Source organism: Narcine bancroftii, chromosome 2 (genome assembly GCF_036971445.1).
Source record: "Narcine bancroftii isolate sNarBan1 chromosome 2, sNarBan1.hap1, whole genome shotgun sequence".
Taxonomy (NCBI): domain Eukaryota; kingdom Metazoa; phylum Chordata; class Chondrichthyes; order Torpediniformes; family Narcinidae; genus Narcine; species Narcine bancroftii.
Window position 1 is genome coordinate 254561916 of NC_091470.1, and position 19440 is coordinate 254581355.

General features: G+C 38.4%; 1 protein-coding gene across 2 annotated transcripts in view; it reads right to left on the bottom strand.

The window, feature by feature from the left end:
• Window positions 1-1101: 1101 nt before the first annotated feature.
• The window catches only part of dspa (desmoplakin a), an 88853-nt gene continuing 70514 nt past the window's right edge, over window positions 1102-19440 (bottom strand). The window contains exons 22-24 of one of the 2 annotated variants that reach the window (XM_069920867.1): window positions 17162-17260; window positions 15038-16855; window positions 1102-4858 (exon numbers count right to left, since the gene is read on the bottom strand). In XM_069920867.1, the coding sequence (XP_069776968.1) occupies window positions 1706-4858; window positions 15038-16855; window positions 17162-17260 (5070 nt within the window). In that variant the 3' untranslated portion in view covers window positions 1102-1705. The remainder of the gene's footprint in view (window positions 4859-15037; window positions 16856-17161; window positions 17261-19440) is intronic. The other variant, XM_069920868.1, reaches the window with a different exon arrangement.

A 19440-nucleotide genomic window follows, 5' to 3' on the forward strand; every position in this document is an offset into this window, starting at 1 on the left:
ATCAAAACCCTGCCCTGATTAGTTTAAAGTTGCAACAGTAACAGAGTTTTTGATTTACCAGTATAATTAACATGAATCACTTCCAATGGAATGGACTGTCTTTTCTCATTGCTGGTGCCCCATGAATCAAAATGATTTTCTACCATATCAATATTTGATATGTATTAAATCTCTGATCTCTTTTGACTTTAATCCAGTTAGTAGGGCTGTAATCCAGAGGTTCTATAATAATCACCAGGTTAACCCCCAATGAAAATTTAATTATTTAAAGTAGTGATTCCCAAAATGGGTGGTGGCAAGATTCAGGGGAGAAGGGAGTTGAGGAAAAAGGGGGCGTTCCGAACCGTCAGTCTTGTGTTCAGTTTGCTGCAAAGTTCAATGAAGAAGCCAGAATTTTCTGGCCAGCCTCGGGGTGGCAGTAGTGAGCAAATTACATGGCAACAAGGCATTCTCGCGAGAGCTGGTCTGGGTGGTCCCACGTTGTATTGGAGTCACTACCACCCTCTCAGTGCTGCCGCCACCCCTGTCTCAGCACCACCACTACCCCCCCACCCTGCTCAGTGCCGCCACTACCCACCTTCACTCAGTGCAATTGCTACCCACTAGTGCCACCACTAACTCTCCTTCCCTGCTCAATGCTGCCACCAACCCTCCCTCCTCGCTCAGTGCTGCCACTAACCCTCCCCACCCCATTCAGTGCCACCACTACACCTCTTGGCACCACCACTAACCCCACCCCAGCATTGATGTATTGGGGGGCACTCCAGATGTGGCCTGGAGACCAAAGGGTGGAAGCCCGAAAAGGTTTGGGAACCACTGATTTAAAGTTTTATTATTTTAAAAAAATAAACATGGCATTGCTGGCTGAATGATGGAACAATACCTATTTCAACTAAATATAGACATTGTATGTGGGCCTATATATTTAGGTAGCAACCAGCAAAGAACCTACTTCATCTTGGTTGTTCTTTAAGAAATTGAGTACTCTTTATTTGGACAGTCTTCATGTGTGAAATTTTATGTACATTTGTATTTATATTTAACTTTTCAATAAATGAACCTGATAATCTTGCTAATGTATTTAATTAAATCCAAAGACAATTCAAATGATGAAACTTTAATATGACAAGCAAAAATACATATTCTTATAATTCAGCAAGCTTTAAACTGAAAGATTTACCCATTTCATTAACAGATTTCTCTGGCTGAGTACTGAATCTTCAAAGCATTAGAAAAAATAAACATTAACCGTGATTTCCTTCCCACCTTCTAAAACATCCCTTGATAAGCCAATATAAGACTTCATAAATACAATGGAGCCAACATTAAGATCAATTATTTTCTATCCATAGTTTTTGTTATGTCGTGTGACTCAAACTATGATTCAATAAACAGTGCTCTAAAATAACCTTGCAAAGAAGTGTGATAATTAATAGACTATTTTACTGGCATCATTCTCTGCCTCTTTAAAACTGCTCAACATTACAGTATTCGCTCTGTGAAGCAGCAGTCTCTTCTGGTAAAAGTTTTATTCTGAATTGCTCATTTTATCATCAGTAATATTTGGATTTTCTCAACTCAAGTTGATCTTAACAGGGTACCAATGTCTAATAAAGCATAACTGAAAGCATTTAAAAAGAATATAAATTTTGACCTTCAATACATTTTGAGAATCCACTGCATCTGGGTATTTGTAGTAGATGATTTAAGATATAAAAGAAGAGGATTTGAAAGTTATTTGAGTACAACTTGTTGAGGTGGAAGATCCAGCATCAAAACTTCCTCGTCTTGACCCACTTCTTGAGCTTGGACGGGAACCTGAGCGGGACCCAGGTCGGGAATTTGATCCTGAGAAGCCACCTGCATTGTATGCACTGTTGATTCCTTTAGTAGAAAACGATGTTGCTTCTAACATCCGTAGGCCAGTTTTATCCTCAACCATCGAGCGATCCATTGCTTCCTTGTACGAGATCTTCAATTTTGTTTTGGGACAGGTGATACATTTTGAGAAGCTGTTGCTATCCTGCAGTTTCTGACCCATTTTGGCACTAACCAGGCCACTCCTTACTGCTTCATCAACGGCAAGTCGCCCTGCAATATCTGGCACAAGAAGTCCACCAGTAGCACTCTGGTACTCAAGGAAGCGTTGCCCGGCTTCATACGGTAGCCAATTCTCTTGCATTGCTTCTGCTGCAGAGAGTCTTTTCTTATTTTTCACATCATCAAAACCAACATAAGCTTTCTGTGCTGGTTTTAATCGCTTTCCCATTTCTTCCTCAATGATACTTCGAGAAACAGCATCTTGAATGGATAGCCTCTGACCGGTTCCAGGATTTATTATACCTCCTGTACAGACCTGGGCTTCCAACAGCCTCTGCCCTGTAATTGCATCGACAATATTGCGACGTATGGCTTCAGAAATTGTTATTTTTTCTAATTTTTCAACATCAAAAATGGCAGCGATGGGAGAGGACTCTTCATGAGTATCAAAAGTAGTTTTTAAACTTGGCGATGGAATTGGGCTGCTGTTTGTTACGATCCCTCTAGGTGTACTAAGGTTAATCCTATCAGCGAATAAATCTACAAACTGGGAAAGAGTCAGATTTCCAGCCCGATAGTCATCAAAACTCTTCTTATCAATTATACCTTTCTGTAACGATTCCTCAATGTCATACTGATTCCCAGTTTTTCTGTCAACAACCACTGTTTTAATGCTCCCATCTGATCCTTTAATTGTTATCTCTTCCCACTCTGCTTCCTGTTCAGAAAGTTCAAGGAAAGTCTCATAATCTATCAAGTCTTTGTGGTATGCCTCGCGTACTGTCATTTCTCGATTTGTTTCAGGATCCACAATAACAACTCGACGCTTTCTCACTGCAGATGACCGTGAAGTTGTAGTCTCCTTTTTCCTTTCTCTTAGAGGCAATAAACAAAGGCCTGTGACTTTATCAGTAATGCACCGATCCTTTAATTGCAGATAGGTCAAATTTTCTTGTGTGTTGGGATCAAAGAAGCCTTTGGTATCATCACTTGGATCCATCAGAATTGCATTCAGTTCTTCATTGAAATAACTGCGCATGTAAGCAACTTCAACTGGCAAACGATGGCTGTTCATTGGATCAATAATTCCACCCGTTGCAATTTGGGCTTCCAGTAAGCGAATGCCATGATTGTGTTCAATCAAGCCTTTATTCATTGCTTGAAACAATGAAATGGTTTTCCCATTTTCAGGATCTTTGTAACCAATAACGGCCTTTTCTGCTGAAAGTAATTTATTTTTGAACTCCTCACCTACAAGTCTATTTGCAACTGCTTCCATAACGGTCAGCTTTCGGTTATTAATAGGATCAATTATATGACCTGTGGCTGCCTGGGCTTCTAGTAGCTCAAGAGCTGTACCTTGTCGAAGCAAACCCTTCCTCATGGCATGATAGATTGGCAATGCTTCCTGTGTGGTTTCAACAAACACTCCTGCAATACTACTGTCACCTTGTAAATAATCCTTATACTTGGCAGTTACATCACTTACTGTCAGCACTCCACATGTAAGACCATCCACTGTGTCTTGATCAATAATTTTAGCATCTCTGAGCTTGCATATTGGAATATTTGTTCTGATTCCTGGTAATGTTATTTCCGATTTCTGCACTGGTAAAAGTAATAAATCTGTTCTAGGATCTGTTCTGCACTTTAATTTCAGCTGCTGATAGGAAACTTTGGTATTGGTATTTGGATCAACAAAGATCTTTGATTCGTCAAAAGAAGAGATGAGTTTTTGATATATTTCCGCATCAACTAGCCCACGTTTATATGCAAGCTCTTTTGGTAAATACACACTGTTGATTGGATCGATTATTCCACCTGATGGAATCTGAGCCCCAAAGAAGCGAAGGCCTGCCTCTCGGTCAATAATATTTTTCTTAATTGCTTCATACAGTGAGATAATTTTGCCTGTGAATGGGTCTTTAAACCCAGTTGCTGCCTTTTCTGCTGTCAGGAGTTTGTCTCTGTCTTTGTAGTCCACAAGCCCAGATGCAACAGCTTCATCCACTGTCATCCTTTTGTTTCTGTGTGGATCAGTGATGAATCCAGTAGCTGCCTGCGCTTCTAAAAGTGATAAGGCAACATCAGGAGTAAGAATATTCATTTTTGTTGCTTCTGAGATAGACAGTGTTTCTCCACTTGACTGAGAATAGACTCCAGCTATATTCTCCAACCCATGAAGATTCAAGTTAATATCATTCGAAACATCCATCACTGTCTTTTCTCCTTTCATCAGCTTATCTAAAGTTGATTTATCTATCAGCTGACAATCATACAATTGGTTTGCTGTAATCTTTTTACGGATTCCATCAAACAGAAGTTTTGCGGGGTCTATCATGACTTTATCATCGGTTTGAGTCTGCTTATTGAACAATGGTGGTGACTGGCTGAGCTTTTCAATTTCTAATCTTGTTTTGGTTTTGAGTGCTTCCAGCTCCATCCTCTTTGTTTTTTCAGCCTCCTCAAGTTTCCGTCTGTATATTTCTTCAGTCGATCGCAATTCTGTTTGCAATCTATCTAGTTCAGCTTTCAAACGCTTAAACTCACTATTTGATTTTCCTTTCTCTAATTGATGCACTTCTCCCTGACTCTTCCAGAAGCTGAGATCAGTTCTGATTATCTCAATTTCATCCTGAACTCGCTGCTTCATGCGGGTTTCAGCTTCGAGTAATGCCTTTATTCGACTTAGTTCATCTTCATAGTGCTGAAGCCTTGACTTATCCTGTTCTAAGAGTTTTATCTTCAACAGGAGAGATTCTTTTTCTTGCAATATGTCTTTGTGAGCAGAATGTGTCTGCTTAATCATATTAGTTGCCTAAGTGTCAAGATAGAACATAATCATGTTTTCACATTTCAAAATTTTAACCTACGGTCAACAAAATGAAGATATGTAAAATTACAACTTAAAACTAGAATGTTATGTTTATGATTTAAAAAATTAATACAATAATTATTCTTTCAACAAATCATTTGATTTCAAACCGTATACTTATTTGTTATCTCATTTACTTTGTTATCAATACAAAAATTATTTCTCCTGTCAGTTAGCCATCTATGGCAACAGAAAAAAGTTAATTACATTTGAGGCAGATCATCCGAGAGTTTTAATATATTGCAATATATAATTTCTACATTAGAAGGACTGCTAGGCAAATACAAAGAATTAAACAAAAAACTGGATGTCTCAAGTTTTCCATTGAAGATTTAAAATAAAATTGTGATCTCCTTTATTACAGTAAAACCCCTGGTATCCGCACCTATGGGGATTGGTAGATGCCGGATAAGTGAATTCTCCTGTTGCCTGTTGCATAATGGGTGAACTAACAGCGAGTTGCGCCAGTTTTAAACCTCCACCTTTTTGAACCTACTTATTTTCTGCAATTCTGGATAACAGGGGTTTCACTGTACTAGTACTGGCAGGAGACTGGCTATCATCCTTCCGAGCCTTTGTAAGTTTATATTATGATCTATCATTGTTTGTTGCTATTGTGAGAAGCAATGAAGAAAAACTGCTTCACCTAGTCACTTAAATGCAGCTAGAAATTGTTAGGCACAAGTGAAAACAGACAAGTTAGCAGTAATTATCCAAGTTTAAAATCTCAAAAACATAATCTCTTAATTGAGAGTGTTTAAATAAGAAACAACAACTCTTCATTGAATCTACACAGACTTTTTTGGAAAAGGTATACTTGATAAAATCTAAATAGGTTTAAGTTGCACAAATATGTTTTAAGGTAAACTCTGAAAAGAAGCACGATTAGTTAACAGGAAAATATTTGGTGAAAAATACAAAATGCATTACCTTTAAACTGTTTACAACTGTTTCTGTAACTTTATCCTTTTTTTATTTTATTACATGTTTTTTACATGTTACTACAGAAGAAACGCATGTCGGCTTTAGATTGTAATAACATCACCTAGAGTAGTATTCATCCTTGAACGTAGCAGGGCTGGCTGGACATCATAATTATTTCAAGCAGTTCACCCATCATTTATATTACTTCTTGTGTCATCCTGTCAAGTGGGGTTCGTTTGCTCAACTAGAGTTTTTTTTTCCCAATGAACTCAAGTTGATCTTAACAGGGTACCAATGTATATAATCAAGCACAACTGAAAGCATTTAAAAAGAATATAAATTTTGACCTTCAATACATTTTGAGAATCCACTGTATCTGGGTATTTGTAGTAGATGATTAAGATGGTAATAGAAGAGGATTTGAAGGTTATTTGAGTACTACTTGTTGAGGTGGAAGATCCAGCATCAAAACTTAAAATAATTAAGACAACAAATGCCAAGCACTAATTTTTGATAAAAAGGTGTTGTACCATTCATTCATTGTTTGAATTTTTAGAATTATCAGCAAAGAGCAATAACAGTTAAAAAATTTGTGCACACAGATGCTAGGATCTGAAGCGAAACACTATCCGCTGGAGGAACTCAGCAGGTTCATGACATCATGATTAAAGTCTAACTGAAACCCTTTTAACCTGTTACAAAATCAGTCACCCCTGTCAATAGGTAAGAGACTGAAAAGTTTTCAGAATGTTTCACTGTAGCACTCACCAAACAGTGGCAAAGGTTCTCAATCTACTGCTAGACATGGTTGTGAAGGTAAGAGTCAGAGAATTCTTAAAAGTCTCAGTTCCCTTGCTACTAATGCAAACTGGATCCTTATTTCTCATCATCCAGATCCATTGTTCTTTTTATGCATCCGGTGCACCCTTTGTGGCAGTCTCTACATTGGAGAGACCGGTCGCAGACTGGGAGATTGCTTTGCTCAACACTTCCTCTCCCTTTGCAACCATTGCATCCTCCCAGTGGCCACCCATTTCAATTCCGGGTCACACTCCTGCGCTCACACATCTGTCCATGGCCTTATGCACTGTCCCACCCTAACCACCCACAGATTGAAAGAACTCCTTATTTCCTGTCTGTGCACTCTTCAGCCACATGGCATGAACATTGACTTTACTGCTTTCCATTAACCTGCTTGACTTTTCTTTCCCCTTCCCCTTTTCCTGTCTTTCCAGTTCTTTCACCCACTCACCCCAGCTATTCCCCCTCCCCCTCATTGCTGCTGTCCCCTCCCTCCTTACTCCACTTATCATCTCTTTCCTTTGCCACCCACCCCCCTCCCCCCACTCTTTTGCTCAGATGCCAGCTGACATTTTCTCATACTTTGAGATTGATTTGGTGATATTGGAGGCTCTAGCCCAAAACATTGATTATGTACCTTAGCTACATAAAGGACCCTGCTTGACCTGCTGAGCTCCAGCATTTTGTGTTTTTACTTCAACCACAGTGTCTACATAACTTTGTGATTTACTTCTGGAGCTTATTGATAAGATCATGTTCAACTTCCCATCTTCAACTATTATTCATGTAATTCCTATTTCCTTTAAAGGTTAAAGATCTGTAATCAGAGTCTGGGTTATATTGAACATTTCAAAATTCATGAGCCTCTCCGAGGCAGAGAATTTCAAGTACTTGGGTAAAAGTCGACCCCCTATTTTTGGCCAAAAAAATTTGGAATTTTCTATATATCTCATGTAAAGGTCAACCCTAGTTCACAGATAACCGATCAAGTACCTGTACATAAATGTTATGATGAGGAAATGAACTTTTTTCTGTGTTGTTGTGTGTTTGATGTCAGTTCATACAAACATTTGGTTAGATTCCTTAAGTTCATTATCTACAAGTACTATAATTACCGGTAGTGTAATTTGTGCGATAATCACAAAGTATATCACATCAACATTTCTTATATATGTTAAGACCATATGAATTTACTTCACTATAATTACTGTATCCCTGAATACTTAATACTGTAACTACTGTAAAATTATGAAAGCCTTAACACTTCGTCTGTTTGCCATTTGCAGATGTAAACGGTCATGGGTTTCAACCCCTCAAAAGTAGTAGCAAGGTAACAGACAATGCCATAAATTTCACATTAAAAATCATCCAGAAAATTTGACTTTTATGCAGGTATACACAGTATTCACTAACTTCTGAGAGAAGAGATTTCTTCTCCTTCAAGATGAAAGGCATTGTGCGAATTAATTTATGTTGAAATTTATTTGGCACATTGTACCCATGACTTTATCTGAAAGTTTATTTATGACAGTTTCCTTAATTTCACAAGATATATTAACCAGCAGTGCACCAAGATAAGAAAGCTGAATCATTTTCAGGACTTTACTGACAGATCAAGTCTAAGCAGTTAGTTGTGAATGAGTGGTGGACAATTAGGATTGTGATGGTGGACAACACAATAGGAACAGCCAAATCCACGAATATTCGTGTCCTTTATGATGGCAGGGCCCAGCATACCAGTGCCTAAGGATGAAACATTTTGCCACCATGTTTACTCACAAGTGTCAAGAGGATGGTTCATCTTAGATTACTCCTGAGATTTCCACTTGGCATCATCCACTTTGATTCACTCCACGCAAGGTCAAGAAATGGCTGAGGGCCCTAGATATAGCTAAAGTTATGGGACTAGATGACATTACTGTCTTACTGATGACTCACACTCCAGAAAATTGACTCGGCTTGACAAATCTAATTCAGTGAAATGCCATCAAATCAATCTACTTCCTATCATTGAAATCATGGAAAGTCATCAATAGTGCTATCAAAAACTATTTACAATAGCCCATTGTGGGTTTTACCAGTACCACTCAGTTGCAAAGCTCATCAAAACATTAGTCAAAAATTGACCAAACAGCCGAATTTCTGAAACAAGACGAGAGAAAGCACTTGATATGAAGGTCGCATTCATCCATCTGTTGCATCAAACGAAAACTGACAGCTCCGGGCAGCAAGAGTAAGAACTCCAATAGTAGGAGACATTCCTTACAGAAAGGAAGATGGTTGTTGTTGTAATTCAAACATCCCAGCCCCAATAAACTTCACAAGAACCTGAATTCCTTCCATCTTCAGGTCTTCATCAGTGATGCTCCTTCCATCATAAGTCTAAAAGGGTATGTCCAATCATTACATAATGTTCTGTTTGCAACTCTCAGCAAAAGAAGTAGCTCATGATTGTCTACATCAACACCTGAACAACATCCGGGCCTGGTAAGGGACAAGGAAAATTCATTCCATTCAAGTGTCAATCACAACCTCCAACAGGAGAGACTCAAAACACCTGCCCTTGACAATCAATGACATCACCAAGTCCTGAGGTCACCACTGACCAGAAACTCAAAAATACCATTCGTGTCCTCCAAAGACACTTTTTTCCCCTATATTTGCTCCAGTTTTAAATTTGTAATCAAATAATTCACGTGATGGAAGTGCACATCCCAGATATTATTCAAGGTTATTTGTAAGCATTTTAGTTTGACCATGTAGACATTACAGAGATCACCACCACCACCACCCCCCCCCCCCCTCCCTATTTCAGGGCTCCATAATGTTTGGGACGTTTGACTTCACAGGTGTTTGTGAAAACTCATGTATGTTTAATTGCTTCATTGGCACAGATATAAGAGAGCTCGGCTTTCTTCTAAGCTTTTGATCACCTTTGGAGTCTGTAGATGCCATTTTTCAACACGAGGACCAGAGTTGTGCCAATGAAAGTCAAAGAAACCATTATGAGGCTGAAAAAACAATTCAATAAGAGATATTTCCCCAACCTTAGGATTACCAAAATCAACAGTTTGGAGCATCATTAAGAAGAAAGAGCATTCCAATGAGCTCAGTAATCTCAAAGGGACTGGTAAGGAAAACCTCCACTGATAATGACAGAAGAAATCTCATCATAATGAAGAAAAATCCCCTAACTTATATCTGACAAATCAGAAACATTCTTCAGGAGCCAGGTGTAGACCTGTCCATAATTACTGTCCACAGAAGACTTCATGAAAATACAGAGGTTACACTACAAGATGTAAAACATGGCATTGGTGTTATACTTTTGATCTTGGGTAGTTCCTTTATGTCTCCACACTTTTCTCTTGCCATCACTCTGATACAAGTTTATCTTGGTCTCATCTGTTCACAAGACCTTTTTCTAGAATTCTGCAGGCTCTTTTAAATACTTCTTGGCAATCTGTAATTTGACCATCCTGTTACTGTGGCTAACTAGTGGTGCAGTGGAGTGTCTGTATTTCTTTTCATGAAGTCTTCTGCAGACGTTAGTCATTGACATATCCATACCTGTCTCCTGAAGAGTGTTTCTAATCTGTCAGACATACGTTTGGGGATTTTTCTTCATTCTGACGAGAATTCTTCTGCCATCAGCAGTGGAGGTTTTCCTTTCATGCCAGTCTCTTTGTGATTACTGAGCTCACCAGTCCACTCTTTCTTCTTAATGATGTTCCAAACAGCTGATTTGGGCGATGTCGCTTACTGTTTTATTCTTGTTTTTCAGCCTTATAATGACTGCTTTGACTTTCATTAGGCACAACTCTGGTCCTCATGTTGAAAATTCATACTTCAAAGGTGATTAACAGCTTGGAAACAAGCCTAGCTCTCTTATATCTTATATCTACACCAATGAATCAATTAAACATTTCTGAGTTCTCACAAACACCTGTGAAGCTAAATGTCCCAAACATTATGGAGCCCTGAGATGAGGGGATTATGTATAAAAAGTGCTGTAAGTTCAACATGGTCAAACCAAAATGTAAACAAATAACCTTGAATAAAAATCGGGAATGTACCCTTTAATTACATGTAACTTATTTGATTACAAATTTAAAACTGTGGAGCACAGGAGAAAATAAAGGAAAAAGATGTCTTGGTCACAAACATTATGGTGGCATCAAGAGCAGGCTAGTAGTTGAGTGTCCTGACTTCTAACTCCACTGTATTTCCACCATCTACAAAGTAAGTTAGGAATGTGATGGAATATAATCCATGGTTTTGGGTGAGTGCAGTTCTAATGAAACTTAAGAAGACTGGCGATACCCAGGATAGAATAGCTGCTGCTTCGTAGTCCAACTATTATCTGATGCATTCATTTTCTCCATTGTTGCCAACAGTGGTTGCATTGTGTAGTATTTTCATTATCTTCTTCTTTCTTTGGCTTGGCTTCGCGGACGAAGATTTATGGAGGGGGTAAAAGTCCACGTCAGCTGCAGGCTCGTTTGTGGCTGACAAGTCCGATGCAGGACAGGCAGACACGGTTGCAGCGGCTGCAGGGGAAAATTGGTTGGTTGGGGTTGGGTGTTGGGTTTTTCCTCCTTTGCCTTTTGTCAGTGAGGTGGGCTCTGCGGTCTTCTTCAAAGGAGGTTGCTGCCCGCCAAACTGTGAGGCGCCAAGATGCACGGTTTGAGGCGATATCAGCCCACTGGCGGTGGTCAATGTGGCAGGCACCAAGAGATTTCTTTAGGCAGTCCTTGTACCTCTTCTTTGGTGCACCTCTGTCACGGTGGCCAGTGGAGAGCTCGCCATATAACACGATCTTGGGAAGGCGATGGTCCTCCATTCTGGAGACGTGACCCACCCAGCGCAGCTGGATCTTCAGCAGCGTGGACTCAATGCTGTCGACCTCTGCCATCTCGAGTATTTTCATTATGGACTATAGTTAATTATCCACATTGCTCCAACAGCATCTCCCAAATCCATGTTCTTTATCATCCAAGAAGATAAAGAATTCGGCCATATGGGTCCACCTCTATTTTTATTTTCACCTCCAAATCTTATACCATTTCCATACATGGAAATGTATTCCTATTCTTTCATCATTGCTGAGTCTAAATCCTGGAATTAGCCTTTCCAATAGTCCCAAGGAAGTAACTTTATCAGGATAACAGGAGTTCAAGTGGAAAGGTCAGCATTATCTTCTCAAGGGCAGTGGGACATGTCAATAAACTAGGCCTAACGACTGATTTTCATATTCCAAAAGTAAGTAGAAAAGAATGGTCTAGCCCTCTCAGGTATCATTGGGCAATTTTGAGTATTGGACTTTTGATCAACTCACAATGGGCAAGTGTCATTTAAAGCTGCTAGCTTTCTAGACCACTCATGTTGTGACTGTTGCCCTAGACCCGTTAAGTTGTGAAATTTCTCACCAAATAATGTGGGTGGGACACCCAAAATGCATGTATGTCAGATAACTATCTAGTCAAAGGCAAATCCTCCACCCAACCTAGACAAGTGTATTCAAGCAAACAGAACCAAGGGGGAGCACTTCAACACTGAAAATCCATGTACTGCATGGATTATGTACATCAGTTGGAGACTGATGTACATAGACTTGGGCAATAGAATCCTCAAACAAAAGATATGCTCTTTTAACGTAATGCAGCAACATTTATTTAGTCCTTGTTACTCATGGTTCAATAAAAAGATAGTGAAGACAAGAATATAGAACACAAAACCACAGTCACTTCAGCCCTCAATGTTGTGCTGACTGATATATTCCTTTAAAAAAGTACTAAACCCACCCTACCTTGTAACACTCTATTTTTCTTTCATCCTGTGTAAGAGGCTCTTAAATGCCCTTACACAAATCTGCACCAACATAATTCCCTTCTTCCATCTTGTAAATCATTGGGACAGAAAGCAATTGTAGCATCCCCTCCAACTTGGGTCATGTAATTTAGATGCTCTTCTCATGACTTTACAAACTCCATGGAGGTTTGCTTGGTGGGTTTTCCTGAAAATCATTCTGGACTGACAACAAAATAGTTTGTCGATAAACCACGGAGCAACTTTTTCTTTAATTAGATAATCATATAACATGGAAATAGGCCATTCAGCTCACCGGGTTCACACAGACCAGTGGACACCCATCCCCATTAATCCTATCTACTAGCACTTGACCCATAGCCAACTCAAGTGCTCGAATGGTAGTTCTTAACTTCTTTTTATGACTCTGCTTTCACCATTCTCTCAGGCAGTTCAACCCGGCTGCCTGAGTGAAAAAGATCCCCCGACAGATCTCAAAATCACTTACCCCTTGCCTTAAATCTATGTCCTCTGAATTTTTATTTACCCCTGATTATGGGGAGAAATTTCCTGCAATCTATCCTATCTATATCTCTCGTAGTTTCACATACCCCAATCATGTCCCTGCTTAATTGCCATTACTCCAGGAAAAACAGATGAACCCTTTCCAGTCTCTACTAAAAATTGAAATGTTTCCAGGCAAAATCCTGGTGAATTTCCTCAACACACTCTCTTCAAAAGAAGAATTTATATAGGGTCTATTTTGCTTCTTGCTTTGTTTTCAGTGGGCAAGAATCAATAGTTTCCTCTCCATTATATTAAAAAAAATGGACAAAAGTTCTGCATGAGAAAATGAGTCAATTCAACACATTAAAATGACCCTATTGACAAGATTATGAGGGTGAAAGTTCACAATGTCCAAATATGTGGGAGAAGGATAGTCTGCTGCTATACAAATATTTTATATCTTCAAAATGATCTGATATATTTTAGATAATGCAAAGCAGCCATTCAGCCTATTGTCTATGCCAACTCTCAGAGCAATGCCTACTTATTAATGAGTTAAAGAATGAGAGGGAAAAATAACCAGCAACTTCCCACCATGTCTCCCCATGAGGTCCCTCTCTAGGTGTAATTTACAGCAGCCAATCAACTATCAAACAGCACATTTGAGCCATGAGGGAAACTGCAGTGCCTGCGGAAGTGCATGCAGTTATAGAAAGAACATGCAGACTCCACATAAACAACTCTGGAGGTAGAATTAAACCCAATTAACTGGAGCTGTGAGACCACTGCACCATCTGGCACACAATTGTGCCCACACTATCTTTGTTACTGAAGATACTTTTTATGGATGTTAGGTGTCTGAACAAAATGCATATTTTATGACAAAAATCCTTCCACAGTGAAGAAAAGAAGAGTACTTAATGTTCTGCTTGTGGTGAAAACAGATTGCGGAGATTTTTTCCTTCCTTCTGACCTACTAGAACATTAAGCAGTTTCTTGAAAGTGAGTTTAATGTTTGTCAATATATAGATTAAGTGTCTAGTCCAACAGCCACCAGTTACAAATTCAACAGATTAACTCAACAGCAGAAAATAACTGTCGAAACTGTCCATCTACTTAATGCTTCTTGAGATTGGTTTTTATCTGCCACCTCATTGAACAATTGTTTCATTGACTGCTATCCCATAGATCAATGAAATTTTTTCCCAAGATCTGTATATTTCAAAGGTACCTAAAACCCTCAATGGCATTCCTCTCTTTTGTATCAATAACGTTCATGAGGGAGCATCAATTAAACAGACCTCGTACTAAGGAAGGGATTATAAATCGCAGTTGTAATCTGCTGACAATTTCTCTAAATCAGCTGCCTTAATTTGAGAAAAAAATGCAACAGATACAATATACAGAAGTCTGTTTAGTTGGTATCTCCCACTAAAATTTAAGATTAGATCACGTCTATGTTCATTTTCTCACTTAAAAAGCAAATATAGAAATAATTTTATGGATTGCAGAAGAATGTTAAAGGACAAATTACGTGAAGTAAAAGCATTCAAACATCTCAAAAGATGTCACTCAGACCGGGTATAATTAAGAATGAATTCTACAAATACAGAACTCAGGAAGTGGGCATTAGGTTGAGGTTTGAAATGGAAGAATCTATTTTTGCAGGATTTCCAATGAACTTCCAATTAAGATGCACTAAGAATTCAGAAAAATTGCTTGATTGATAATTTGTAACAGGATGAGTCACAGCCATCAATTATTTTCTGAATTATTTGAAATAAAAATTTTAAAATAGAAAAATCAATTAATCATGATCTGCTTCGCTTATTCATTGTGACTGCAAACATGGGAATAAGTAATGATAAAGTTTGCAAGGTAACTCCATCATCTGTTGCAATTTAAATGAAAATTCTACAAAATGACACTAATACCTCTTTTAACCCATTGCCACTCGGGTTACTTTTGACAAATGGAGAATGCTTCAGAAATTCTATCTGAATTTACCTTCGCATTCTGTATAGTAAAAGTTAGTAGTAATAATAATACACCATAAGATAAAAGAGTAAAACTTGCATGTACCTCTAGTGCCTGCTTTCGGAATGATTCAACTTCCAGTTTCAATTTTTCCCTCTCATTCTTTAACTCATTAATTAGCCCTTGTAAGTCAGTTGATCTTTTGTTTGATAGTTCAAGTTGCTGCCTCAATTCAGAGATAGTTTGTGACTTATCACCCTCGGCTTCATTTTGGAATCTCCGAAATTCATCGAATTCGTTCTTCAAACTTCTTAATTCTTCTTCCAGCTTTAGCCGTTCTTTTGTGAGCTTTTCCACAACTGAACGCAGTCTGTCTTCTTCACTTATTTTTTCATTCAGAGCCTTGGCTTTCTCTTCAATAGTTTTCTGCAGGCACTCATTTCTCTGATGAGCCTGTTTCACGTTCTCTTGTTCTTGAGTCAATTGGCAACGCAGAGTTGCTAAATCAGCAGACAGTCTATTTAACTCATCTGTGTTGATAGCCTTCTCTTTACGATGCTGGTCTAAAGCATTCAGTTGCTTGGATAGATCATCTTCAGTCCTCTTCTTCTTGAATGAGATGTCCTCAATCTGATGGGTGAGGCGTACAATTGAACTTGTCTGTTCCCTGCATTTTTGTTCAAAGCATTTAATCTCCTCTTCAGCACTTTTTCTCTTTGAACCTTCTTCAATGAGATTCCTTCTTAGCTCTCTCAGTTCCTCATCCATCTTATATTTTGCATTGTTTGCCTCCCTTATAGTGGTCTGCAGACGTGCAATTTCTTTTTCCAAACCAGAATTTTCTTTTATTAATCTCTCATGTTCTATCCTTATCACTGTGAACTCCTGCTCAGTGGTTTTAATTTTGAGAAGTTTTTCAGCTTCTTTCTTCTGAAATTCACTTTCCAGTAGTTTCAATTTATTATTCTCATTTTCTATGTGCTTTCGCTTATTAATTTCTTCTTCTAGCAAGACTCTTAGCTTTTCAATCTCCTTCCCCTTGTCTTGGATAGCCTTAGAGGAATCTTCCTGAAATGATTTAAACCTCATAGTTTCCTCTGTTTTAAACTTGGTGAGGATTTCTATTTCTAGTTCAAGTTCCCTCCTTTTTCTGGATTCCTCGACATTAGCTGACCTCTGCTGCAAAATATCATTTTCTGCCCTTTTTCGGTTTGCTTCAATTTCTCTGGCTGAACCTTTTAATCGATCTATCTCATCCAGAAGATTCTTTTTCTCTCTCAAAGCTTTCTCCAACTGAATATTCAGAGCTGCAACATCATCTTCTTTCTTGACAGTTAACTTATGAATTGTGGTTTCTCTAATGTGCTCCTCTTTTTCAATTTGAGACTTCAATATTCTGGTTTCCTGCTGAAAGTTCTCCCTAAGCATGTCTAGTTCACTTTCATATTGTTTCCTTTTTAAAGACTCCTCCTGCAATGAACCCATAAGCCGTTCTATCTCTTTTTCTTTCTCTTTGATTGATTTCTCAAGCTCCAATTTCAGCCAGTGGGCTTCATCAAGCTCCTTCTGTTTCATTCGGAAAGTATTGTGATATTCCTCCTTTTGTTGATCACATTGGTTTTCAACTAATTTTCTCTTCCTTTTTTCCTCATCAATTTCAATAGTCAGTCTTGTTATTTTGTCACTAATTTCTTTTATTTTGATATACTGTGTGTCCAGACTGTGTTTCGTGGCATCGCGGTCCAATTCAGCATTCTTCTTCTGCTCCTCTAAGAGAAGAATTTTTTTCCGGAAGTCTGTATACTCAGTCTGAACCTGGCTTAAATGTTGATCAAGATACTTCTTCTGATGCATACTATCGGCATTCTCATCCTGGGCATTTTTAAGTGCCTCTTCCAAAAGTTCTATTTTTGTGTTTTTCATCTGTATAATTAAAATTAGATGGAAGTGGCCTGTGATATTTTGATTTGTAACCTCCATTTCCTTAATATAAACATTAAGCCATCAATTTAAAAGGTTGATAACAATTTTAGTTGTGGTGATAATTTAGAGCAAGTAAAAACTGTCCAAATTGTAAGTGCACGTTTTTAAGAATGAATATGCAATGTTACAAACATTAATATTTAATTTTTACTTTCAGATTGAAAACACTCAACCAAAATTATACTTTTTTCTGGAAGAAGTAAATGTGTATAAACCAAATTGATATATAAACAAAACTATATTCACCTTTACTTCTTCCATGTTCTTCAACATCTCACTTAGGTACTTGTAATAGTCACCAGATCTTGTAAGAAGTTCTATATAACGAGATTGAAGATCTGCAGACTGAAATAAAAAGTAGAATTTTGATGATAAGCCTTTGTCACTTCATTACTACAATCTGTGTTCAAATTTCCATTTTTAATGAATTCAAAATTGCCAGTTTGTTTTCACAAATTTCCCCCCACAATTACAATTCCAGCAGTTTTTCAAAGGCACGTTTAACCATTTCTTGCACCTATTAACATTCTATATTAGTGACCAAGTGCCTTAACATTCTCTTTTTGCTGAAAATAACCCTTAACTTTAGATTTAAAATGCTTATTGTCAAGTGTGCTAGAGTACAGTGAAAATTGTTGTTTTGCATGCTATCCAGGCAAGTAAAACCATACTTAAGTCCAGCAAGCGGTGCAATAATAGAACAAATGTTACTGGGACAAGATGTAGGACATAGAGGACAAACAGTGCAGGGTTCATTCAATTGCTGGGAAGAAACTGTCCTTGAAATTTGAAGTTTATCTTTTCAAGATAATGTATCTTCTACCCAATGGAAACAGGAAGAAGAGAGTGTAGCCAAGGAGGGATGGAGCTTTTAATATTTAAAAAAAAACACAGTAAATGCTGGAGGAACTCGGCTGATCTCCCGGCATCCATAAAAAAATGCAGATGTTGGATCTCTAAAATAAGAACACAAAATGCAAGAACACTCAGGAAGTCAGGCAGCATATGCGCAGAAAGAGAAACAGAGTTAACGTTAACTCTGCTACTTCGCCTGCTGAGTGTTTTCAGCATTTTCTGCCAACAGCAGTGGTGGTATTGATGGAATGATTTTGTGAGCAGAAAAAAACTGAATAGGCCTTGGTTCCCACCTCCCTGAATTTCTTCTTGATAATGAATTTAAACTTTGGTGACATTTTGCTTCTCAAATGTGAAAATCATCTGCCAACATTTTTGAAGAATTGGAATGGTGAATCTTCCTATTTCAATTGGACAAGTTATTTGCAGCAATCTTTTCTCTTTATGTATTTATAATCTGAGTGGAACATACAGGAAATTTCAGTGGGAAAATTTTACAGCTGTCAAATTTATGAGTGTTAAACTCTATGATGGGCATCAAAGAATTGAATAATGTGCTCTGCACTGGCAATTTGGCATCAAAAGGATCAAATTCAGAATGGATTAACACAATAAATTAAATATTCAATTTTTCTTAAAATACAGTGCATTATCAAAAGTATTCAATATCTACCAGAGACTCTATTAGTGACCAGATTTTGACATAAAATTAAAGAATGGAAATGAGGGAGGAAAAAAAGAGCCTGGACAGGCTTATAAAATTGAATTCGGAAAAGCTTGAACCAATAAGTCTGGTGTGAATAATAAGGAGAGCCATGAGGCACAATTGTAAAATGGAAGAAAGAATCGAGAATCCTGGTCACAGGTACATGTCAATATTTGGGGAAGGAAGCCTATTAAGAATGCAGATATAACCTTGAGTTTAAGGCAGAAGATACTGAAGCAAGAAAGTTTTCATGAACTTTTATAAAATAATGACACAGCACACCTCCCCTTCACCCCCACCGAGCATTCAGGTAACGTCACAAAGGAAGGATGAGGATGTCTTGGAAATGATGCTGAAAATATTTCCTGGAATGGTTCTCCAAAGGATGCAGTGGTTTATCCATTGGGCTGAGTAGGCTTAAGCCTAGGAGCCCAGAAGGTTGGGGGGGGGGGGGGGGGGGGGGGGGGGTCTGGCAGGAGCGGGAACCTTGGGCTCTACAATTCTTTCAGCCCCAAAAGTTCAATCAACCACCTCCACCTTCCCCAGTGCTTACTGACCCCCTTTCGACCCCCTGGCATATTTCAACCCCTTGGAAAGTCCTATGAACCTGTCCAGGGGTTGATATTGACCATTTGGGAGACCCCTAATATGTTATTTATCATAATAATGTTATTTTATTGTATTCAATGAAGGCTGGGGCAGTGGGTCAAGGTCAGGGAGAGTCATAACTCAGCCTAGGGGCCTAGGTGGTAGTTAATCCGCCACTGAAAGGATGGCGAAGATTCTCAAGAAGGAAGGCTGAAGTGTACTTGATGAATGTCTTCAAAATAATATGGGATCCAGGCAGAGTATAAACTGTTCACATTGGTGGGAGGGTCAGAAATTAAAGTATTGAGGAAAAGAGTCGAAGACAATATGGCGATCACCTTTACACAGAAAGTAATTAGCAGATTCTGTCCAACAG